Source organism: Lolium perenne, chromosome 3 (assembly GCF_019359855.2).
Source record: "Lolium perenne isolate Kyuss_39 chromosome 3, Kyuss_2.0, whole genome shotgun sequence".
Taxonomy (NCBI): domain Eukaryota; kingdom Viridiplantae; phylum Streptophyta; class Magnoliopsida; order Poales; family Poaceae; genus Lolium; species Lolium perenne.
In genome coordinates this window covers 344905223-344929801 of record NC_067246.2, presented here as the reverse complement: position 1 = coordinate 344929801, position 24579 = coordinate 344905223, and the positions used below count along the sequence as shown (strand labels likewise).

The following is a 24579-nucleotide window of genomic DNA, read 5'->3' as shown; positions in this document are numbered from 1 at the left end:
AGTATTCTCTATTCATCGGATCCCAACAAACGCAACATATAGAATTACAGATAGATGATCTTGATCATGTTATGCAGCTCACAAGACCCGACAATGAAGCACAATGAGGAGAAGACAACCATCTAGCTACTGCTATGGACCCATAGTCCAGGGGTAGACTACTCACTCATCACTCCGGAGGCGACCATGGCGGTGAAGAGTCCTCCGGGAGATGAATCCCCTCTCCGGCAGGGTGCCGGAGGAGATCTCCAGAATCCCCCGAGATGGGATTGGCGGCGGCGTCTCAGTAAGGTTTTCCGTATCGTGGCTCTCGGTACTGGGGGTTTCGCGACGGAGGCTTTAAGTAGGCGGAAGGGCAGGTCAGGATGGGGCACGAGGGGCCCACACCCTAGGTCGGCGCGGCCAGGGCTTGGGCCGCGCCGCCCTATGGTGTCGCCACCTCGTGGCCCCACTTCGTCTCCTCTTCGGTCTTCTGGAAGCTTCGTGGCAAAATAGGACCCTGGGCGTTGATTTCGTCCAATTCCGAGAATATTTCGTTACTAGGATTTCTGAAACCAAAAACAGCAGAAAACAGCAACTGGCACTTCGGCATCTTGTTAATAGGTTAGTTCCAGAAAATGCACGAATATGACATAAAGTGTGCATAAAACATGTAGATAACATCAATAATGTGGCATGGAACATAAGAAATTATCGATACGTTGGAGACGTATCAACGTGGTTCTCGATCGTCCGCTGGAAAGAAGTCTCCTGGATATGGCAAAAATACTAAATCTAAAATAGTTTCTCGATGAATGGCATGTTTCGGAATAGCAGAGATCTTGGTGAATTGGCTAAACATTCTCACATTGCCGACGGTTGTAGAGATTATGATTTAGATTTTATTGCTATATCTGAGACGGGTAGGCGAAAATTCTCACAAAGTTTCCTCGACCGTTTATCGGGTGGGATCAACTTTCAGTGGTTTTCTCGCCCGCCCCGTGGCAGGTCTAGGGGCACTTTACTTGGCGTCCGCATAGACACCATGACCGTTTTAGCTAGTTCTGATGGCGAGTATCACATTAAACTCGATATTCAGAACAAAGCAGATGGTTTCATTTGGAGTCTGGTCGCTGTTTATGGTGCCGCCCAAGACGCTTTTAAAGCTGACTTTTTACGTGAGTTGGTAAATCTTGCAAAAGATAATCCGCATCCGATTTTAATCGGAGGGGACTTCAATTTGCTGAGATTTCCTCATGAGAAAAGCAAAGGCATTTTCGATGGACATTGGCCTTTCTTGTTTAATGCTGTCATTGATAGCTTAGACTTAAGAGAGGTATTTATGTCCGGTCGACAGTTTACTTGGGCCAACAGCTTATCTGAACCCACATACGAGAAACTAGATCGCTTGTTGATGGATACCGAATGGGAACATAAATATCCTATGGTGTCCGTCCGTGCACTAGAACGTATTGAAAAAACTGTCTGACCATGCTCCTATCCTTCTAACTACTGGGAATCCCCGACCTGTTTGTAAGCGGCCGTTCAAATTTGAACTTGGCTGGTTACATCGAGACGGATTTCATGAGATGGTTAAGACGGTTTGGGAAAGACCAGTCGGGGGTAGTTCGCCAATATTGAGATGGAATAATAAGATGCGTGCTATGTGCAAACATCTCTCTGGTTGGGCTGCCCATATGGCTGGTATTCTTAAAAAAGAGAAGGCTCGCTTATCAAAAGTGATCGATGATCTTGAGGCCGTAGCGGAAGTGAGACCGTTGTCTACGCAAGAGATTGACCTTAAGAATCAATCTAATGCACAGATGGCGAGTCTTCTTCGCGCAGAGGAACTCAAATGGTATCAAAGATCCAAAGCCCAATTCATTTTGGAAGGTGATTCGAATACGCGATATTTTCATGGCTTGGCCAATGGCAGACATCGAAAAAAGCGTATTCATTCTCTCATCCAAGATGAAGGGCTGATTGAAGGCCACGAGCAACTCAAATCATACATTACTAATTATTATAAAGACATGTTCGGTCCTCCGGAGGAAAGTTCTTTTTCTCTTAACGAGGACTTAATGGATGACATACCCCAAGTTTCTATGGAAGAAAATGGTCTACTAACCGCACCTTATTCTGAGGATGAGGTTCAGAAGGCAATTTTTCAAATGGAATGCAATAAAGCACCGGGTCCAGATGGTTTTCCAGCGGAGTTTTACCAAACTTTTTGGGATACTATTAAATCGGACCTTCTAGATTTGTTCAGTGATCTCCACACAGGACAACTAGAATTATTTCGTCTAAATTTTGGTGAAGTAATTTTGTTACCGAAGGTTAATGAGGCAGAAAGGATTCAACAATATAGACCTATTTGCCTATTAAACGTCAGTTTCAAGATTTTCACGAAAGTGGCCACCATTAGACTTAAATACGATTGCGGATCACGTCGTTCAACCATCACAGACCGCTTTCATGCAAGGAAGGAATATACTTGATGGAGTGGCAGTGTTGCACGAGACGGTACATGAGATGCATTCTAAGAAACTAAATGGGGTCATTTTAAAATTAGATTTCGAAAAGGCGTGTGATAAGGTCAAGTGGTCTTTCCTACAGCAGACACTTAGGATGAAAGGTTTTTCTCCTGAGTGGCGGGCTCTAATTCATGATTTTGTGTATGGAGGTAGTGTGGCGATCCGGGTTAATGATGACACCGGCCACTATTTCCAAACATGAAAAGGGTTACGCCAAGGGGATCCGCTATCACCGATGTTGTTTAACATTGTAGCGGATATGTTGGCGATACTCATAGAGCGGGCCAAGTATGATGGTCAGATTGAAGGTGTGATCCCACATTTGGTTGATGGGGGTTTATCTATCCTTCAATATGCTGACGATACAATTCTATTTATGGATCACGATCTTGAAAAAGCTCGCAATCTGAAATTAATCTTGGCGGCTTTTGAGCAGTTGTCGGGATTGAAAATCAATTTCCATAAAAGTGAATTGTTCTGTTTCGGAGATGCCCAAAACGATATGACTCTATACACAGAGTTGTTTGGTTGTGGGCAAGGCCAATTTCCTATTCGCTATTTGGGTATTCCGATTCATTATCGGAGACTTACAATTGCGGAATGGAAAATTGTGGAAGAAAGATTACAAAAACGCCTTAGTAGTTGGAAGGGTAAATTGTTGTCCCTCGAAGGAAGATTGGTTCTCATTAATTCAGTACTGACAAATATGGTAATGTATATGTTATCATTCTTCCTGTTGCCAAAAGGAATTCTGCATAAACTCGATTATTATCGATCCAGATTCTTTTGGCAAGGGACAGCGAGAAAAAGAAATATCGACTGGTTAAATGGAGTGTAGTTTGTAGTCCCAAAGATCAAGGCGGACTGGGAGTTCATGACCTGGAGGTCAAGAATTCAGCTCTGCTAGGTAAATGGCTTTTTAAGCTTCTTACTGAGGATGGGATTTGGCAAACTATTCTTCGTAGAAAGTATATTGGCTCGAAGGCGCTATCCCAAGTGGTTTGGAAACCTGGGGATTCTCACTTCTGGGCTAGTCTCATGGCGACCAAAAATGTATTCTTTCGCCATGGTACTTTTTCTATTAAGAATGGATAACAGATACGGTTTTGGGAAGATGTTTGGTTAGACAATGCTTCCTTAAGTGAACAGTATCCTGCCTTGTATAGTATAGTTCGTCGCAAAGGTGATACCATTGCCACAGTAATGGCTACCTCACCTCCGAATGTGACGTTCAGACGGGTTTTACTTGGACAAAGGCTATTGGCATGGAATGCTTTAATTCAACGGCTGGGAGATATTCACCTATCACCTGAACCGGATGAATTTAGATGGAATCTTCATGTAGATGGCACTTTCTCAGTCAAATCTTTATACAATGTGATTCTTCATTCTGATATACCGGTTGATAATAATAAGAAAATCTGGAAGATGAAAATACCATTAAAAATTAAAATTTTCGGATGGTATCTTCGTCGCGGAGTTATTCTTACCAAAGATAATCTTGTCAAGCGGAATTGGCATGGAAATTCTAGGTGTGTTTTTTGTCACCAAGATGAAACTATTAAACACCTTTTTTTCTAGTGCCATTTTGCGAGATCTATTTGGTCAGTCATCCAAGTAGCATCTACCCTGTATCCCCCTACTAGTGTAGCCAATGTCTTTGGCAACTGGCTTCATGGTATCGATTCAAGGTTTAAGTTGCTTCTTAGGGTAGGGGCGCTAGCAGTTATCTGGGCACTCTGGCTAAGTAGAAATGACAAGATTTTTAACGATAAAAATTGTTCTTTTTGCAGGTCATCTACAGATGTACATGTATTCTCCGTTTGTGGTTACCTCTTCAGCGGATGGAGAACCGAGACCTATTTACGGAGGTCTGTACACGGTTGGAGGCTACGACGAGGGATACTTTTTCCCTACATGGGTGGCAGCATAGTCTACGGATTGCAGCACCACCCACACCTTAGGCGCTATATGATTCATCGCTCCGATATGTATTCCGCCTTGTCTTATATACTTTGAATCCACACACTTTGAACGGCTGTGTGCATCCTGGTTATGCAGAGGCTGGATGTAATTGCTTTCCAAAAGTAATAAAGCATCCTTTATCGAAAAACGAGTCACTAATTGCGTCAATGTCGTTTCTCTTTTTTTTTCTTTTTACTTTTTTCTATATACATTCTTGATATCTAGACTAGCTCACGACATTATATTGTTGCAGAGGTCTATATAATCCCTTTATCAAAGAAAATGTCCTGAAGAAGATTATGAAAAATGTAGCAATGATATGAGAGGTAAAGAGTTTACGTAGCTACTACATCAAAAAGAGTTGATGTTTTTGTCTTTGCTGGCATTTTCTTGAACAGTTCAAGAAATCTCTCAAGTCAACCGCTAAAATTACAAGGATATGCCCTGGAAGAAACGACGCTACTTGTACACGTCAGCACGAGTGTACATTTTATTTCCCTGGTCTAAATATTGTTTCTAGAATCCTCAGCTCCAAGTCTCACAATTTTTGTTCTGTTGCTAGCTGTGCGATAGAGATCCAACGGCTCTGGAATCCTCCTCAGCTCTAAGATTCCTGTGCTCCAGAACTGAACCACCCCGAGCTTCCGGGCTCTACGGTGGCGGCGGACGCCTTTGCCGGAATTCACCATTACCACACCTGCGCCGCCGCATTCGGACCTAATCCGGCGCGGTCCGCCCGTCCACTTCCCCCCGCCACCGCCTCCCTACCATTCTCAACGACTTCCACTCTCCTCCAGTCGGCATCCTCAGTGCTGATGCGTTTATCCGCAGCACGCCGGAGATTGGGCGGCCCGGTGGACGTCGAGGCGCGCCGGACTGCCGTTCAACCGGAGCAGCCCCAGGTAAATTTTCCGGCCTCACTCCCTCCCCTGCTCCGCGGTCAGCAACCCCCGAATTCGTCGCCACTCGGTTTATTTATTCAGATTAGTTGGGGGGTCACACTCTCTACTCTAATACCGTCTAATTTGTTCTCTGCATTCGTGTACAGGCTTATCAACCCAAGGTAAATTTGATTGTACTACCCGATTACTTCTGCCTGGCAGCACTGAACTACTACTAACTGTCAAGTAGATAATGCAATGGTTCTCCAGTTCATGAATCAACATTTAATCGAGGAGCGACTAGAGGGAGTTTTTTTTCCGGCACAACTTGTTATTCTTTATGTTCTCCAAAATGGTATTTTTTTTTATCTCTTTTGTGAATTAACAGTTCGTTTCTTTTTTTGACTCTGAGTAGGACAAATCTTTTTCTCTGCAAAATTGATTTCGAGAAACTCTTATGTGCTACTTTCCCGGTATCTGTTTTTTCTTACAAAGAGACGTCTCCGGTATCTATTAAATACGATTATTTTTAGAATCTTTTGGTGGTTGATGCTTCATGCTTTTGAGAGTAGCAACTTTGGCTGCACTCGGAACCTGCTTCATTGGCTGCACATATATATGTCTTGAACTGTTTGTCGATGTACGACAATGATTTTGTGCTAAGCTGTGGGGCATCATCTTAGTTAAGAAATAAAGGTGCCCTGTATTATTAGCTATATGTCAGATGGTTAGTTAGCTGTCCCTATTGCTATCCGTCAAGCAAGAAACAAAACAATGCCGGCCCGGTGCTGAGCTACTGCTGGCTGAAGGGAGCAGACCAACCTAATTGACTAGAAAAATACTGCAAGATTGAACTTGATTGGTTCAAGACGTACAGATCAAGCTTAACTCCTCCATAGGAGTATTTTATTAATAAGTGCAATCACCAATTTATATTCCGGTGATCAATGGAAGCAGCCATATACTCGCATTGGCTTCCATTTTCCTCAGAAGCAATCAATGCGCCTTTAGCTTGCTCGCACCACCATCCTCTTCTCCACCCTGCTCTGAGATTGTCTTTCCCTGTGCTCTGTGTGTGTTGCTAGTTCGGGGCAACCCAATGGCGGAGCTGGTGGCCACCATGGTGGTCGGGCCACTGCTGTCGATCGTGAAGGAGAAGGCGTCCAGCTACCTGCTGGACCAGTACAAGGTCATGGAGGGCATGGAGGAGCAGCACAAGATCCTCAAGCGCAAGCTGCCGGCCATCCTGGACGTCATCACCGATGCCGAGGAGGCGGCGTCCCACAGAGAAGGTGCCAAGGCTTGGCTTGAGGAGGTCAAGAGTGTGGCTTACGAGGCGAATGAGATCTTCGACGAGTTCAAGTACGAGGCGCTCCGTCGCGAAGCCAAGAAGAACGGACACTACAGCAAGCTCGGCTTCGATGTAATAAAACTCTTTCCCACTCACAACCGTTTTGCGTTCCGTGAAAAAATGGGAAAGAAGCTATGCAGGGTTGTGCAGGCCATTGAGGTCCTTGTGACTGAGATGAACGCATTTGGGTTCAAATATCAGCAGCAAGTGCCAGCATCCAAGCAGTGGAGGCAGACTGATCATGTTATCTTTGATCCAAAGAAAATAATCAGTAGATCAAGGGACCAGGATACAAGGAATATTATTGATACCTTACTTGGCCAAGCTAGCAATGCAGATCTCACGGTTGTTCCCATCGTTGGAGTAGGGGGGCTAGGCAAGACCACCTTAGCGCAACTCATTTTCAATGAACCAGAAATTCAGAAGCATTTTGAGTTGCTTCTCTGGGTTTGTGTCTCAGACAGCTTTGATGTGGATTCCCTGGCTAAAAGTATAGCTGAACTTCTTCCCAAAAATAGTATAGCTGATTCATCTTCCAAGAAGAGCCCACTCGATATCCTTCAAGATGCACTAAGAGGGCACATGTACCTCCTTGTGCTGGATGACGTCTGGAACAGAGAGCCCGATAAGTGGGAAAAGCTCAAGTCTTGCCTTTCACATGGTGCCAAGGGTAGTGCGATTTTGACAACTACTCGTGATGAAGGAGTCGCGAAAATAATGGGTACAGTTGAGGCATATAATCTCGCAGCTTTGGGGGATAATTTTATAAAGGAAATTGTCGAGACAAAAGCATTCAGTTTGAAGAAGGAAGAAGAAAGGCCTTCCGTGCTAGTTAATATGGTTGATCAGATTGTGAAGAGATGTCGTGGTTCTCCTTTGGCTGCAGCATCACTAGGCTCGGTGTTGCGGACGAAGACCAGCGAAGAATGGAAGGCTGTGTTAAGCAGAAGCAGCATTTGCACGGAGGAATCTGGAATTTTACCAATACTCAAGCTCAGCTACAATGACTTGTCATCTCAGATGAAGCAGTGCTTTGCTTTTTGTGCCGTGTTTCCGAAGGATTACGAGATTGATGTGGACAAGCTGATACAACTATGGATGGCACATGGGTTTATTGAGGATCAAAAGGAAGTTAGTCCTGAAACCATTGGCAAACGAATTTTCAATGATCTGGCCTCAAGGTCGTTCTTTGTGGATGTGAAGCAAGTCAATGTTCCAATAGACCACTTTGACCCCACGATGGGTAGTTATTCCAAACATACATGTAAAATCCATGATCTTATGCATGATGTTGCACTGTCTACAATGGAAAAAGAATGTGCTCTCATGCCTGAGAAACCAAGTCAGATTGAGTGGCTTCCAGATACAGCTCGCCACTTACTTTTGTCTTGTGAAGAACCAGAAACTATTTTGAATGATTCTCTGTTGACAAGATCTCCAGCTTTCCAGACACTTCTGTGTGATAATGGTATGCAAGAACCATTGCAGCACTTACCGAAATACAACTCTTTGATGGCATTACAACTCTGTACAAAGAGAAGGTCATTCCCATTAAAATCCAAGCACCTGCATCACCTAAGGTACCTTGATCTCTCAAGAAGTCATATCAAATCACTTCCTGAAGATATAAGCATTCTATACAACCTGCAAACATTGAACGTCTGTGGCTGTGAAGAACTTCGTCGGCTTCCAACGCAAATGAAGTATATGACTGCCCTCCGTCACCTCTACACTCATGGTTGTCCGCAGATGAGGAGCATGCCCGTTGGCCTCGGAAAACTCTTGTCCTTGCAGACACTTACGTGTTTTGTAGCAGGTCCTTCTGGCTCAGGGTGCAGTGGTGTTGGGGAGTTGCAGCAGTTAAACCTTGGTGGACAGCTTGAGCTACTTCAGCTAGAGAATGTGACAGAAGAAGCTGCGAAAGCGGCAAACATCGGAAAGAAGGAGGCACTCCGAGAACTGAAATTAAAATGGTCTGCTTGTTGCGAGGATGATGCGAGAGTGCTTGAGGGTCTGAAACCTCATGATGGGCTCCAGGTTGTAAGGATAGTGTCATACGGAGGAACCACCTTTCCGACATGGATGTCTATGTTGCGAAACGTGGTTGAGATTCATCTTTCTGGTTGTAGCAAACTGCAATGGTTATTCAGTTGTAATACATCCTTCAGTTTTCCAAATCTGAAGGAGTTTAGACTACGACATCTGGAATCTTTGGAGAGATGGTGGGAATTAAGTCACCAGGAACAAGGGAAAGATGTAATATTTCCTCTGCTTGAAAAGTTGTCTATTAAAAGCTGTCCAAAGTTGATAACGTTACCTGAAGCAACACTGCTAAGAGAATCTTATGGTACAATGGCACGGTCAGCATTTCCAAAGTTGAAAGAACTCTGCTTGGATGACTTGGCTAGCTTTGAGAGATGGGAGGCATTCGAAGGAAATCAAAGTGGATACATAATATTTCCTAGGCTTGAGAAACTTGAAATTTCCAGTTGCCTTGTGTTGAAAACATTCCCGGAAGCACAGTCTTGTGGAGATTATGATATGGCACATTCAACATTTCCTGAGTTGAAGATTCTCAGCTTAAAATATTTGCAGAACTTTGAGAGCTCGGACCCAGTTGATGGATCTCAAAGAGAAGACGCAATGTTTCCTCAACTTCAGGAGTTGTATGTTGCAGGCTGTGGGATGATGAAAGTATCATCAGGGCAACAAAAGGTTTCTCCAAAGCTGGCTGTGTTACACACTGAGGGAAAAAATAATGAAGAGATGTTCCAGTTGGTAGCTAGACATATGACTTCACTGACCAACTTGAAACTGCAGAGCAGTGGAGAAACGGAAACAACCTTGTTAGCGGCTGATCATAGTTTGAAACTTGTGGTGGATGCCATGGTAAAAGGGAATCACAATGATTTGCCTCTAAAAGATATGAAGCTAAGGGGCTTTAAGTCAGCGGGTGCAGCTGAGCTATGTGCACATTTTGTACAGCTTCAACGCTTGGGGTTTACTAACTGTGATGCACTTGTCCACTGGCCAGAGAAAGAGTTTCAAAGCCTGGTATCCTTGAGGAGCCTAGAAATTTATTACTGCAAAAAACTGATTGGATACGCACCACAAGCTCCTGCATCGGAGCCATCAACAACACCAGATCCCTCGAGTGAACTCCTGCCACGTCTCGAATCTCTCATGATAGAGGGTTGTCCAAGCATGGTAGAGTTCTTGAAGCTCCCTGCATCCCTGAGGGTACTGACAATTAGTGATTGCAATAAGCTCACATCCATATACAGCAGGAGGCTACAGCAGGGACAGTCAACATCATCAATTCTTCAAGGGCCGTCACCTGTATATTCAGAGGTGTCATCATCATCTGCCAGTGCCAGGACCACCAGCTTAACAGGTGTCCCCTATCTTCCCCCATCGCTGGTTGTCCTCTACATCAATTATTGCAAAACCCTGTCATCCCTACCGAATGGACCACAAGCATACTCATCTCTGCAAAGCCTTATCATCACGAACTGTCCTAGTCTAAAGAGGCTCCCTACATGCCTGCAGCAACGTCTATGCAGCATCCCGGACAAAGATCTAGATGCCCGTTTTCAAGGTATTCACGTGCCATTTTCCATCTCTTTTAATTTGTCACATTTCAGTAAAAAATTAAGACATACTTCCAGATATACTACTACTTCAGCTGGATCGACTGCATTAGCCAGCTAGCTAGATACACAACTAAATGAATATGTTTATCAATATTTTTCTGTGTAACAGCAGACATGTGTTACGGACACATGTAGTATGCTTCTGGTTCATCACTGCACTAGCAAGCATATTTGACCAAGTAGCTACGTAAATGGCACACGCCATAGATAGTGGTAACAGCATGACTAGTAGTCTAGCAGTACAACCCAAAATCTGTTGTAAATATATCCCTTTTATGTAAATTCGTTGTTCCTTTTAAGTGTAAATCTGACGGTTCATTGATACAGTACTTACCAATTTTCTGTGACATCATTTGTGAACAGATCCCAGTCTATTCAATCCCCAGTCATGGAGGAACGCCATCCGCAGAGCTTAGCGAGCTGTCAATATGCACAACACCATCACCATGGGTCATGGGAAGCTACCAAGCCGCAAGCAGGAGATCTGACTGGGCCATGGATCACTATATATTCCAAGCTTTCTTCTGGCGTTGATTGTGAGGCCGGGCGGCTCCTTGGCGGAACTGTTTCTGCCATCCGTATGTACAACCTATCTATCTAGAGTAATACTACTGCTTCTTGTCCTTCTGCTTTCATTCACCTACAGTCATGCCAAGAATCGTGTAACATTTCATTTCTTGTTCCAAACTACTTGGCAAGTTTTAGTGTTTTATCTCATTCAGTATGTATAGAACCAAAACACTTCCTGTTTGTGTGCTATGTATGGATATTATCTATGTAATAATGTAGCTGTATCTTGAAACTTTGTAATCCAGGATTTACCTCCAGCTAAGCTTGTTTGCAGCTGCTTTCATGCATGGCGTGTGCAGCTAATTTTGTGACGAGTTTCTGAAGGGGATAAAATACATGTTTTCAGAATATGGACAGGAGAGACACCTTCTGTCTATGTTGTCGTTCAGATCCTGCTGCAGTGTGCTGCTACAGGAAATCTGAAGCGCACGCTACGGCAGAAGGCCCGGAAGGGGTCTGGACAGCGAGGGCGAGCCAATCAGCTTATCCAGGCTCTGTGTCGCTCGGTGAACCCTTGTGCCATCACTCTACGGAAGGCCTTCAGCGTCGGCCATCGTTCAGCTCCTGCAGCTTAGCAGAACTCTAGCGCACGATGCTTTGACTGTATACAAGTTGTTGATGGCCGGATGGAGGGGTCACTGGCGCCGGCAGAAGGCCCTGACTGTAGACATGGACATAGGGCCAACGATGGAGCTCATCATCAGCTCAGCTGCTGCCTCGACTGGACGGTGAGAGCAGCTGTAGCGCAGATACAGGAGAAACCGAGGGATGAGGCGGCCAAGGCGATGACGATAGCAACTGAGCCGCCGTCCTATCCTAGTCGTCGCTGCTGCCCTTCTCCAGATTCATTAGTTATGAACTCTTTGCTCTTGAACATCAGAACATGCTACCTAATGTTGTCGTTACCAAAAAAGTAGGTTTTTTGGAGAGAAACTATTTGGCAAGGATGATGGTTCAAATCTCATTGAGAATTACTTTTACACGGAAATAAAATCGATGATTTTAGAGGAGAAGGAAGGAGCAAAAATAAGAGAAACAGACTAACAGTGTACATAAAAAAAGAACAAAACAAATATTTGGCAAGAGGGTTTTGTTCAAATCTCAATGAGAATTATTTTTACACAGAAATAAAATCGATGACTCTAGAGGAGAAGGAAGGAGCAAAAATAAGAGAAGCAGACAAACAGTGTACAGAGAAAAAAAAGAACAAAACAAAATATTTATATTGCTGGCTGTGGGGTTCGAACCCACGCGCACTTGAGTGCAGAAGATCTTAAGTCTTCCCCCTTAACCACTCGGGCAAACCAGCTGCTTTTGACTTTTTTCTTTATTAAGACTTCTTAAATGCTTTACCATTTTCACAACCCGCTTTACCATTTTTACCATACCTTTCTCCTGCGGACATGTTCCTATTTTTCAGAAATGCTTGCTTTGTACGATATTTCAGATAAACCGGACAATTTTCAAGGTCAAGATGCTTCCTTATGCACGGCCACTATAAGTCTGTAAAGCCATGTCAGTCATGTTGAAAGACCGTACATTTCATATCCCAAAAACTTCAGTTTTTCTTTTGCCGGTTTTCTCTTATATATTTTCCTGGATCCTTGTTCTTATCATCATACACTCCACAAAATATACAGAACCCCTATATCTGGGGAATTTCTGGTAAAATACGCGCACGAAAACAACTGTTGCTTCAAAACATTAGAGCTTTCTCTAGAATCATTACAATCTTTCTTCCACTACGGTGGTTCTGAGCTGCTTGCTGGTCCACTCCAGCACGATGGTCTCCTTGTGCACCGGCTTCGAGGAGGACGACACCTCCACGCGAGGATCGAAACACGATCTCGCTGACTTGCATCTGCTCATCCTCACGCTCCTCATCATCTTCCCCTCTGGATTCTTTGGAAACAACGGAAACCATGTTAGCAAAATTCTCTTTAGTTCGTATCAAGTCGCGTAAGTGCTTTGGGAAATCTATGTGATGCTCACGTTTGGGGTGTTGTAGCCTCCCTCAGAAGCATCGCAGAGATCTAGTGCCAGTTGCCTTAGCAGGGGCAACTGTAATTGGGAGCAAATAGGGCTGTAGTTACATCTACTAATGGTACAAAGGCTGAATTATAGATTAGAGGAAGTACATGGTACCTCTCTGATAGCATCTGTTATGATGGTTCTTCCAATACCTCTGCCCTGCAGTACTCAAGATTCAGGAAAATATCTTTAACTCAGATTGAACTACTTTGAGTTGAGTGGCAGCATATACGAGTCTGAACTGACCGTGTGCCTAAGTAAGATGTCTTCCAAAGCTTTACAATTCAAAATAGAAGAAACCCCGTCAACTGTTATCTGACCGCATTCCTGCATACCAGAAAAAAGAAAGTCCAATGAGCAACAGAGCTCTTTACCCTACCACTAAGGGCAAATCCTGGTTGTTATGGAGAATTGAAGATATTAGCATTGACATCCGCAGTTTGGATTTGATAAAAAAAGTTATACATATAAAATTCCCATGTAATTTTACCTACAAGTGCCATGTAATATTCACGGTGAGTTTGTGTGTACCTCAAGGTGTAAGCATGTCAAGTTTGGCCACCCAGACGAGATTATCTCTTGAGAGCCTATCAATTAAGATTAAAAAAAACTCAAGTCAACAAAATTACAAATGGATCCAAATAACTGAACCTGAGAGTAAACTTACTGGAGTCGAGGAGTTTGCAACCAGAGAGACAAAGCTCAACTAAATTACAATTATGTGCAAGAATTGTCAAGTCATCGTTTGTCATCCATGGAGTAACCCACTGGAGACATAAAATTCTTAATGTTGGTGCCTTTGTTTGAAAGCCAAATGAAGTAAAACTGCCAAGACAATACTGCAGGCAGAGCACCTGAAGATTCATCGAGGATTCCAGTAGATTCCTTACAACATTGTCAGAGATTACCTGGATTCAGTTCATATAATTATTATACAATGAAAGGCACAGGTAGCTCACTAATTCAACAGTGCAGAGTAGTGACCCACCTGAAACCTAAGAACCAATGACTCGAGAAATGGGCAAATATCAGGAAGGGCATGCAGTATATTGTCTGGTATTGTTGTGCCAAGACCAACTGTCATCTTTCTTACTTTACTAAAAGAAGGAATAAGGTCATCTATTCGAACAGGACAAAATGCCCAGCCCAATTCGACATCCTCCAAACAGCAAGTACTGGTAATCTCCTGAAGAAAACTGCCATACTTGTTACCATTCACGGACTGTACCTCACCATGTTCAGACAGCAGGTTGCGACATCCAGTAGTTTTCAAGCAGCACAAATTAGAACTTCTCCTTATAATTGGTGCCAATGAGACCATGGAAACCTGTAATTTTCATGGCGGAAAAGGATAAACACTAGGTATCAAAATGAGCAGGCCGATGGTTCTGTTGTGAATAAAAATGGAACTAGCATTTCATCTTCAAAGTTTGCCAAGCCATCAAAGCAACAAATGTGATTATCCTCTCATTCAAATATAAACGTTTACCAAAACATGTTCTATTCAACTATGCGATCAGTAAGATGGGTTGCTAGAAAGAAATAAATGTTCCAGAGTTTGGTATGTGTTGATAAAATCAATATCTGAAAATCTGTAATACGGTTGATCTGTACTTCTAAAGCTCTATATTTGTTCAATCAACTAAATATAGTGTTTGGTTCACTGTAAGTTCACAACTAAAGGTTACATTATAAGGATAATAATATTCTTTAAAAAAAATCAGGAGAAGAGCCTAACAAATATAAGGTGGCAAGCAGATTGAACTTAATACGGAGTATATAATTTAAACAGATAATCATACCACAGTCTCTGAAATGTCAAGATACTCAAGAGAAGAGCCAACAAAGTTGCAGAGAGCGCCATCTGTAAGTGATGTCTGCCTTAAGCATAAGGACTTCACAATACTCAAATTACTCACTAGCTGGGACATACCAGCACAACAAATACCTACAAACAGAAGAATTCAAATTAGCTCAGTTGTGAAAGACCCATGGTAATGAACAAAAGGACGACCTTTACCTTTACATCCTTCCAGATGCAATTCTTGCAACCTAGATGCCATAGCATAAGGACCTTCATCCTTATGGTAAGGAAAGCTGTCAGAGGGATCCAAGTAATCCAACGAGCATAGCGTTTGAATCGACTGATTTCCGAAAGAAGTATAAGAAAGAACCATTGAGTGGATCTTGGTACAATTAAGCAGTAGTTTAGATATGCCATCGTCTGTTAACAGGGTGCAATGTTTAATGTTTATATAACATAGCGATTTGTCCAGCATGGATATCTGCGCTAAGTTATTGTCTGTACATAAAGATACACAATAATAAGAAACTCAATTGCAAGGTTGCAAATAAAATAGGCATACTTCACAGCAACAGATAGTGAGCACAAAACATTTCCCCTACCAGTAATATCATTTCGGCCTTCCAGTGTCAGTTTTGATACTTTTGAGAAAACTGGGTATATTGGTGTCCTGTATGGACTTTGCTTGTAGTAGCTAGACATATTTCGATTCATTTCACTCCGTGCTTCAAATCTAGAAGATATAATCAAGTACTTGGGTAGTATAATGCTCAAATCAATACTCAAATCAACTTCTTTAATCCATGGACATGTCAGTAACAGGTATTGCAAATCTTCAAACTGAAAGAGCAAACAATGGGAAGCTCGGAATGTTCTCAGTTCTGGAAATGCCAACGTCAGCCAGTCAATTGCTGCACCAAAATGTACATTTGGACATTTCGAGAGATCCACCATGTGTACATTTGGAAATGAGACGGTTTTAGCCTTCTTCACCAGTTCAACATAAAGTGAAAAACTTCCAGAGTGACCCTGGCTATACGAACTTGCTAACCTTCTCTTAAATATAGCATCCAGATCAGTGGGGAGCACTGATATGTACAAGAATTCGGTAGTTAACTGGGGACATCCTGAAAGTACAATTTTCTGCAAACAAAGTCCTTTTTTCAAAAGTAGTGTATGGTCATCTCCGGGGAATGCAGCACCAAAGTAAATTGCAATGAAGGATAAGATGATTCCAACTTTCAAAACAAAAAAATATGGGAGCATATGAATTTTGTAAGCAGATTTATTCAACCTAAAAGCTTTTTGAAAGTGCCCTATGATGAATACTACGAATCGAACGATATCATAATATAACTTGTTCTCTTCTCCAGCAGTTGATCAGATAAAATTAAAAACAACTGAGTCATTCAAATATGTAAGTTTGTGAAGAGGTTGCAGTCAAGTTAGTGTAACAATTTTGCAAGGAAGCAAGGTCGAAACAAGCAATTTGAAGGTCCATGAATTCAGGAAGATTCAAAATTAACATAGGAGTAATACTGCTACAGAAGTGGCTTTGAGGAAAACCTTGGAATATTCTGTTATTCGAATACGATAACTATTCAAGCTGTCGTCAGCATCCGTACCCAGCAGGGCTTGCAAACTGTCCTTGAGAAGATTAAGAATCATACATACCGCACTGTTCCCAAATTCAACCCAGTTTCTTTTTATCCCTAAAGTAGGATTGAAGAGTCAGGACATTATAAATGGAAGAGAAGTATGGGAGATGTATACCATAGAGAAATGTAAAAAAAAAAATGACAAGTTCATAACAAAAGTGCTCCAAACCAAGAAGGTATACCTGCCGCACACCCCAAAGGTAGAAGGCATACCCTAACCTGCAGAAGAAGTTAAAACAGAATGATATATGTAAATGAACATGACAAAACATCTGAGCAGGTAATATGCATCTAAATAGGTTGCACAAAAGTGTACCTTGCTAAGAAGAAAGAGTTGGCTATCTGCTGAGTTGGGGACCAATTGTTCATAGGGTCGAATCCTTGCGGAAAGCCAAAATAAAATTGCTTCACATAATTGCTTTTCACTGCAAACGGTCAGGAAATCATTCTCTGCGCAGAGGGGAAATCACAGCAATTTGGTCATAGGAAAACGCCGGAAATAGATAAAAACAAACCTATCCACAGTCAAGTGAGGGCATTCAATAGTAGAGCACAGAAGATCATAAGGTATTCGAGCAAACGATCTACTGGAAATAACCTGTACCTGCATAGGATTTGCATGCCAGAGAGATAACTATCAAAAAACAAAATGACCCTTTCTGCATAAAGAATTCCATATCCACATCAAGTGAGCCCAACAAAGCTGGCCTCACATCAATACAACAGCATAATTTAAATTGCAAACAGAAAGACACACAACATTGAAATGTAGTTATATTGTACCTACAAAATTCTGAGCTAGATATCCTGGGCACACGTCTTGAACAAAAGTAACCCCTGCAGCCACATCAAAAGTCAAAAACCATACTCCGCATTCAAGTATTGAATATGTTTTGTAAGATTATAAAATATGTGGGAAGACCATTAATTAAGAAGAAAAACTCACCGTGCGTTTGACCAAAGTACCAGACCTCGATTATGAAATCCAGTGGGACCAACATGGAGGAACTGTGAGATCCCGTAGCCCTGAACCATCTTTCACAGTCCAATAGAAGGTTCTCAACAGCGAGAAACAAAGCACCCTGATGTGATAAAAACATCATCAAGCATTAGCTGCTGGGCATCACAGACCATACACCAAACCTCTAAAGGAAGCCAAAATTAAGAAAAATGCATCATCTAACGATCACCTAGCTCAAGCTTTCAGCTCAGCCGCCGGTTAAACTGATACACTACGCAGTATAGAAAGATCCCAAAGCATGGATAATTCAGTACAGGTAAGTCGAGAGAGCATACCTCCAGCAGCGGGAGGAAATTCTCATGCGTGATCGCGGGAGGCTCGAACAGATAGCGGAGGACTTGCACGGCGGCGTCCAGGTTGCAGCTGATCTGCACATATCCGCTGCCCGATTCACTGCAGCCACCGGAGGAATCCAGCTCACGTGCTCGCGAAATGGGACGAATCGTTAGCGCAAGAGGTTCAGAGGGCGAGGGTGCTGACCTGAAGCTGCCTCCGAGGAGGGCGCGGAAGTAGGAGGAGCTCTCGATGAGCCTGCTCCGGTCGGCCCGAACCGCGACGGTCGGGGACGGGAGGGGGCCGTCGAGGGCGGAGACGGGGATGGGAGGAGGTGGCGGCGTGGAAGTGGTGGAGTGGGATGACGAGTCGGTGATCTCCAGGACCACCTCGTCGGCGGCGACGCCGTCTCCTCCGTCGCCGGCAGAGGACATGCCTGCCCGTCGTGGTTGGTTCGGGTACGGACGGAAGTTCAGTCGTGATGACAAGTCAACGTTTTGTGTCCCGGCCGGAGTTTCTCGTACTACCACATTCAGGCCCAAGCCCAACTACGATCAAAATGGAAAGATAAACAATTGATGGAACAAAGTTCCAAATGCAGGAATATTTTGTTAGTAGCCTCTTAAACGTTTACAGGAATATTCTTGCAACAAATTATTGGTTTTCTGAAATCAAAATTTTTCCATTCACTTATTTGGACGGGATCTCTTCACTTCCTACTCCTTGAAACATACTAGTATGCAATTGCTTTCTTGCTCAAAATAAGAATACAATTGACTCAACCATGTATCAATCGACACTTATTTCAAAGTTTTTTTTTTTGAAAAAAAAACACTTATTTCAAAGTTAATTGCATGAAATTCACGCATACCCTACAAATGTGACCGACGATTTCTCTCCCTCTAGACTCATGTTCATTTATTTCTTGTATTGATCAAAATAAACTCCCATGACGTTTATGAGGTGAATGTCTCCATGGTGGCCGGACGAAACTGAGTAACTGCGCAGTCGGTGGAGAAGAGACCGGTCGAGAGGAACTTGGGCGCGCCACCCATGATAGGCATCTTGGCCGTGACGTTGACTTTGCTGACATAGTCAGAACGGTATGTCTGGCCGAGCACACCGTCGACACTTTTGGTGAGGACGTGGAACTTGAACCCAAGGTCGAGGTGCATGAGACTATCCTTCCTAGTCTTGCCATAGCTATGGATCCGGGAGTCCTCGTCGGTGATGGGCACCGCATTGGCCGAGATGCTGAACACGCCGTCGAGTTCCACGATGATGGTGTTGACCGTGTCAATGCGGGCGACGGAGAGTCCCCGCACGGTGTTAGAGACCCACCGCGCATTGTTGGCGGCCTCCACCTCTATGGGCTCGTCGTCGAGAGTGATCTGGACATGGTCCTCCTCCTCGTCCCACTCGACAGCCTTTTGGGCACCGACGTAGAGGCGGTGGCCGTTGCCGAATGTGATGCCGAGGGCCTGCACCCACGTGAAGTCGCGCTTCGTGTCCGAGTTGCGGTTGCCGATGAAGTGCGCGTTGATGTGGAGGTCGGCGTCGGAGACGATGCAGAAGTCCTGGTCCCTCTCACCGTGGAAGTAGAAGGTGTTGCCGTCGCCACCCGTGAAGCGCGGGTCCCCGCACGACGTGCCCGGGAACAGGTCGCACACTACATACATGTATATGAATCAGACACAATTAAACCAACCGATCGAGATAGTATGTCAGATGTGTGTGTGCGCGCGCATAAACGTCTATGAATGGAGATCTACCATGCACCGACGAATGGCAGGAGAAAAACTGAAGATGAGAAGATGGTACACGTACTGCAGAAGGTGAGGCAGTATTTGCACATGGCGAGGCACTTGTCGGGGCACTGCTTCGGGCAGCCGACATAGCAGGACGGGCCCTTGTTCTCGGTGCAGGTGGCCTGGTACCTCCGCTTCTCGAACTTGGGGAAGTTCACCCTCGTGAACCTGCCCTGCTGCGCCGCCGCCACCGCCACGGCCGCAACCAAGCACCAGCACACGAGCTGCCGTTTTGCCGCTGACGCCATGGCCACTGCCGAGGACGAGAACGAGGTAGTTAGCTGGCAAAGTGAACTTGTGTTGCTGATCGGCGTGGGCAGGTTCGTGTGAGACGCGGAGAGGGATTCTTATGGGAGACTCGATCATGGGGTCCGAGCTTTGGGGATCGGATCAATGGCCGGAGCCGGAAGCGAAGCAGGTTGCTTGTGTGGGGACGAAGTGGCGTAGGGGACGACAAAGGTGCCATGCAGAAAATACGTCGTCGGTTTTCTCAACTGCAAAATGAACATGCACACGCGTTGACTGTATATGTTAATCAATTAGTATTATAATTTGCTGGAAACCATACTTACCTTTGCGTGAATTCAGTTGTACGCATTGTCGTCAATTAGGTACCACCTGGTAAAGCTCTGAGCCTCTGACTGATCTGACTCCGGCCGGCCGGTCGGCAAGAAGGGAGGGAGTTGACCTAGTACTTGTACATAAAGTTGATACATTGGTTTCACTAATTAATCGCTCACAAGAGTAACTATTAGCTCTCCAGATGCATGCATGTGGATTATTCGAGTAGCAGCAGATAGGTGTGGATATAAAGCTCGGCGAGTTCGTCTGCTCAACTCGTTTAACTCGGCTGGTTGTGTAACAAATAGATCCAAACAATAACTTTAGCATGATATCATTAATGAGCTAAAGGAGCAAGCCGACGAGCTTCACGACCTGCTCGTTGAACTTGTTACTTACGATCTCATCTAATTTACGAACTTCAAACACCAAAACAGATTGTGCATAACTTGTTTTGTTAGCCAAACTAGCAATGTGGCCCTCGCAAATGCGAGAGCATCAACTTTAGCATGTTGAGATGAAATTACAATATCAATGTTATCACATTATTTGAAATGAATTAATACAGTTGTATGACTATCACTTGTTTAGCGATATACCAAATGTAACAGATATGAGTATAATCATTAGTTTTTCGTTCAAACCTCCGTGTGTTTTTGTTTTGTAAGTGACATTATTATCTCAATAATTACAAATATAGTTATTATGTGATGTTAGATTTTTGTGAGGTAGATTAATTCATACTCGTTGATAGGTAGGCCAAATTAAGTCGTTAGAATTGTTACATTGTTCCATTATATGAGTAGTTTCAAGAAGTGTGACATTTTAAATATTTATTAGTATCCACAAGAACTTTTTAACCATTTATATATTATCATATTCCATAAATTAATGATAAATAGAGAGATAGAAAATAGTAATATTATTTCCAAGAAATACTTTGTACTTACACGCATTTTTCTTTCCAATATTTCCATTAACATCTTTATACCACGGTAGTCAAAGATAGCGAAGTACCACTTCAAGTTTCTTGAACGTCAATTATTTTGGTACATTATTTTTTGATCTATTTTATTTAAATCTATCCATGTTACATCGATCTTTGATGTAGTGGTTCTACAAACTCGATTGCATGCATTTGATATTTACATGACGTGGCTTGTATTGGATAGTTCTAAGATTTTAATCACTCGTTGGTTTAACTGAATCCTAGGCATGGATTGTATTTTTGATTGGTTGTCTCTTCATAGTTTGTCACACTCTATCTTGCCAGGATGGTGCCTCTAGAATCACGTGCATCCGACTAACTTAGGTCCTACTCTTGGAAGTCACATCAATCGTATTTTTAAAAACATCAAGGCTAATAAAACTTTTACAAATACATTTTCTCAAATTTTATATGTATTCACTGATGTAGATATATACATACTTCATCCGTTCACTATTATAAGATGCTTCAATTTTTTTAAATTAATGTACCTAGAAGCGTTTTAGTGTGTAGGGTCATTCATTTTGGTATGTATCTAGTTTAGAATAAAATGTCTATACGGTGTTATATAGTGAACGATGGAGTGTTTGGACAGTCCGTCTTTCCAGAATTGTGCATGTTGAATCATCGTGCATCTGGCGACTTAGGTCTTACTCTCGAAAGTCAATTTCATTTTCAAAACGTGCAAGGTTAATAAAACTCTTACAAATAACCGTTTTTCAATTTTTATATGTATTTGGTGATGCAGATAAGTACCTACTTCCTCGGTTCACTATTATAAGATGTTTCAGCTTTTCTTCAAAAAATGAATGTATCTATAGGCGCTTCAGTGTGTAGGTACATTAATTTATGGTATCTTTCTTAGTCTAGACTAAAATGTCTACACGGTCTTATAATAGTGAACGAAGAGAGCACATAAAAATTCTTCTAATTTTTAAGATCCTCTTATAAACATTGTCTCACCGGTGTGTCAATAAAACTTGTGCTATGTTGTAACACATAGGCTAACTGCCCTTTGCCGCGGTTGTTTGGGTTGCCGCATTTCAGCACCGTTTGCATCCCACCATGCCAACCCTGGCATCGTCACTTCGTGATTGGTGGCTTGACGCTGAGTGTGCTGCTTCGCACGGAAGCCGCAAGGTCTTCAACTCATTGGTGTTGTTGGTCATTCGTTCGCTCTGGTTGGAGAGGAATGGACGAGTGTTCGGCGCCCACGCCAGACCGGTCTTCGAGGTTTCCCAGCGGTAGTGCGAGGATAGTCCTGCTCTTTCTGCTGGTGTGTGTGGGGTGCCTCGGGCATTCTCGCGTCGTCGACCACCTATGGTGTTCGGCATTCTTGTTACATACTAATACTTTCTCCTTTTATTCTTAATGGAATGACGCGCAGCTGTGGGTTGTCAAAAAAAATTATTTCATCTTCGATCAGTTTTGAGTTGGCTTCTCGTATGTACGATTTTATTTTTATTGACCGATATGCTTTTAAGTTGGCTGGCTAATCTACATACGAAGCTAGCTGATCAATTTTGAGATAGCTAGCTAGCTAATCTGGATTGATAATATATACGGTACTTTAGGTGGGAGCCTTTTTAAAACTTTCTTTGTATGTCGGATGGAGATGGACCAATGCCTCCGCGTGAGGTTTTTTTTTTGTTAGAACGTCTCTGTAAGTTTCGCAACTTGACTGGTCATGTCACGTCTAATGTGTTACGTAGTCTATAATTTTGATTAGATCATAGCCACATGTTATACATCTAACAGTCTAAATAATTTAAATGATGTGGATTAACGTGGTATCTCTATTTTAAACCTCCGTATTGTGCTTTTAGTATATAATAGATCCTGATGCTTAGATAGAATGTTCGGCTAATATATGTCAGCATGCACCATGTTGCTACATGGATACATATATCACTGATATATGTATGTACCACTTAATATGTTAGCCAATTTTCATTCGCAAAAAAAAACAAATGTTAGCCAATTTTTGTTAACGATCTTAGCGAACAGCTCGTGAGCGCTCGCGAGCACGTACATAAGGAACATAGCAAAACAATGATTTTAGCTCATCATTCTTTACAAGCTTAATGATCTGACTGAACAAGGTGTGTGGCAGGAACTAATACACAACAAATATCTTCATTCCAAATTTTTGTCTCAAGTACAGGCGAAAGCTTGAGACTCCTTTTTGGAAAGTTCTTATGAAACTAAACGATAATATTTTTGGACAAGGTTTCTTCAAAGTAGGGAATGGGGAAGCCACCCGCTTTTAGGAGAATACTTGGCTGGATAATTCCCCTCTATCGTGTCAATATTCATCATTGTATAACATCGTGCAACGAAAACAAGTTTCGATTGCCAATGTTATGTCGCAAACTCTGCTGAACATAGCTTTATGGAGAACTTCAACCAGAAATAGAGAAATATGATGGATTCATTTAGTGACACAGATTTTAGATTTTCTTTTTGCGAATAGAACCCTAGCTTTAAGAGAAATATCAAGCAGTACAAAGCACCTCAACAAAAACGAAATGGAGAAATGAGAGGATTTGAATACTAGGTGCAACCGGCTAGAGAGGGTTGCGTGGGATATCTAAAGCCAGTGCAGCTGGAGTTTTGGTTTCAGGGTAGCATTGATGCAATGTCGTTTCATGCTCTCTCTCTTTTGTTTAGATGGTTGATACATGTATCGACCATCTAGGACCCATGATGTAACTATTGGTAAACAAATACTGCAACAAGTTGATAAAAGAGATGCATGCATAAATTGCTACAGAGGCACATGCCAAGACTCCGTTTTGAAAAAAGGTCTAAGCCTTAACAATCACAAGCTTAACTAGTCGAGCCTTAGCGAGCCGAGCAACAGATCATACTTCCCCAGTTTTTTTTGAGGGGATCGGGAGGGGAAAACCCCTACCTACATTTTATTAAAAAAGGAGCTAAGGCAGCTCTAGGAGTTACAGAACCAGAGGATACAGGGGTGGACAAAGAGGTATATTTACAAGGAGAGGAACAAACAGACGCACAACAACTTCTAAGTATCAAGCTGCCCAATCTAAAAAACAGATAGAAAGTGCAGTTTTCTCATCCTTCCTAGCTCTATGAGACCAGAGCTTGCAAGTCTCCAAGCATTGCTGGGCTATAATGTGAATTGGAACATCGAGATCATCAAAAACCTTCCTATTTCTTGATAGCCAGATGCTCCACAAGGATGCAGTAATCACCAAGTCCCAAGCTTTCTTTTTCGGAGCCAAACATCTATCCCTGGCAACATCAAAAATATCCGATAGCTCGGTAATATCGGACAGGTCAATCCCTAGGAGAGCAAGGATTTGGGTTGTGTGCTCAAAGTTCAGCGCAAAGTGCTCTACCGTCTCCCTTGCGTTGCAGCCAAAGGGGCAACTATCATCACTTACAATTTTCTGTCGTAATAGTACCGTTCTCACTTTGATCCTTCCTTTACTCAGTAGCCAAGCAAAGAACTTACCTTTTTCGGTGCGGCACA

General features: G+C 42.9%; 3 protein-coding genes and 1 non-coding gene across 7 annotated transcripts; 1 reads left to right on the top strand and 3 right to left on the bottom strand.

Moving 5' to 3' along the window:
• Positions 1–5072: 5072 nt before the first annotated feature.
• On the top strand, positions 5073–11177 carry LOC127346092 (disease resistance protein RGA2-like). 3 transcript variants are annotated; one of them, XM_051372618.2, is made up of 4 exons: positions 5073–5380; positions 5527–5541; positions 6445–10308; positions 10727–11177. In XM_051372618.2, exons 3-4 carry the CDS (start codon positions 6459–6461, stop codon positions 10777–10779), a joined length of 3903 nt encoding a protein of 1300 aa, XP_051228578.1. In that variant the 5' UTR covers positions 5073–5380; positions 5527–5541; positions 6445–6458; the 3' UTR covers positions 10780–11177. The 3 variants fall into 3 exon arrangements, with proteins under 3 accessions (XP_051228578.1, XP_051228579.1, XP_071684881.1); XM_051372619.2 differs by lacking the exon at positions 5527–5541; XM_071828780.1 differs by lacking the exon at positions 5073–5380 and having other exon boundaries at positions 5525–5541.
• A 982-nt stretch (positions 11178–12159) lies between these two features.
• TRNAL-UAA (transfer RNA leucine (anticodon UAA)) lies at positions 12160–12242 on the bottom strand. Its single transcript has one exon. It is a non-coding gene; the product is annotated as a tRNA-Leu (tRNA).
• Positions 12243–12415: 173 nt separating this feature from the next.
• Positions 12416–18198, bottom strand: LOC127346091 (BTB/POZ domain-containing protein FBL11). 2 transcript variants are annotated; one of them, XM_051372616.2, is made up of 18 exons: positions 17928–18197; positions 17723–17840; positions 17373–17508; positions 17214–17263; positions 16942–17030; positions 16743–16851; positions 16609–16645; positions 16335–16480; positions 15371–15911; positions 14985–15266; positions 14767–14912; positions 13953–14291; positions 13632–13872; positions 13496–13551; positions 13211–13291; positions 13079–13123; positions 12926–12994; positions 12416–12835 (listed from the first exon to the last, which is right to left on the bottom strand). In XM_051372616.2, exons 1-18 carry the CDS (start codon positions 18152–18154, stop codon positions 12659–12661), a joined length of 2889 nt encoding a protein of 962 aa, XP_051228576.1. In that variant the 5' UTR covers positions 18155–18197; the 3' UTR covers positions 12416–12658. The 2 variants fall into 2 exon arrangements, with proteins under 2 accessions (XP_051228576.1, XP_051228577.1); XM_051372617.2 differs by having other exon boundaries at positions 12676–12828; positions 17928–18198.
• A 478-nt stretch (positions 18199–18676) lies between these two features.
• On the bottom strand, positions 18677–19776 carry LOC127340522 (uncharacterized). Its single transcript, XM_051366264.2, has 2 exons — positions 19548–19776; positions 18677–19389 (listed from the first exon to the last, which is right to left on the bottom strand). The coding sequence occupies exons 1-2, from the start codon at positions 19774–19776 to the stop codon at positions 18677–18679; spliced, it is 942 nt and encodes a 313-aa protein (XP_051222224.1).
• Positions 19777–24579: the final 4803 nt, after the last annotated feature.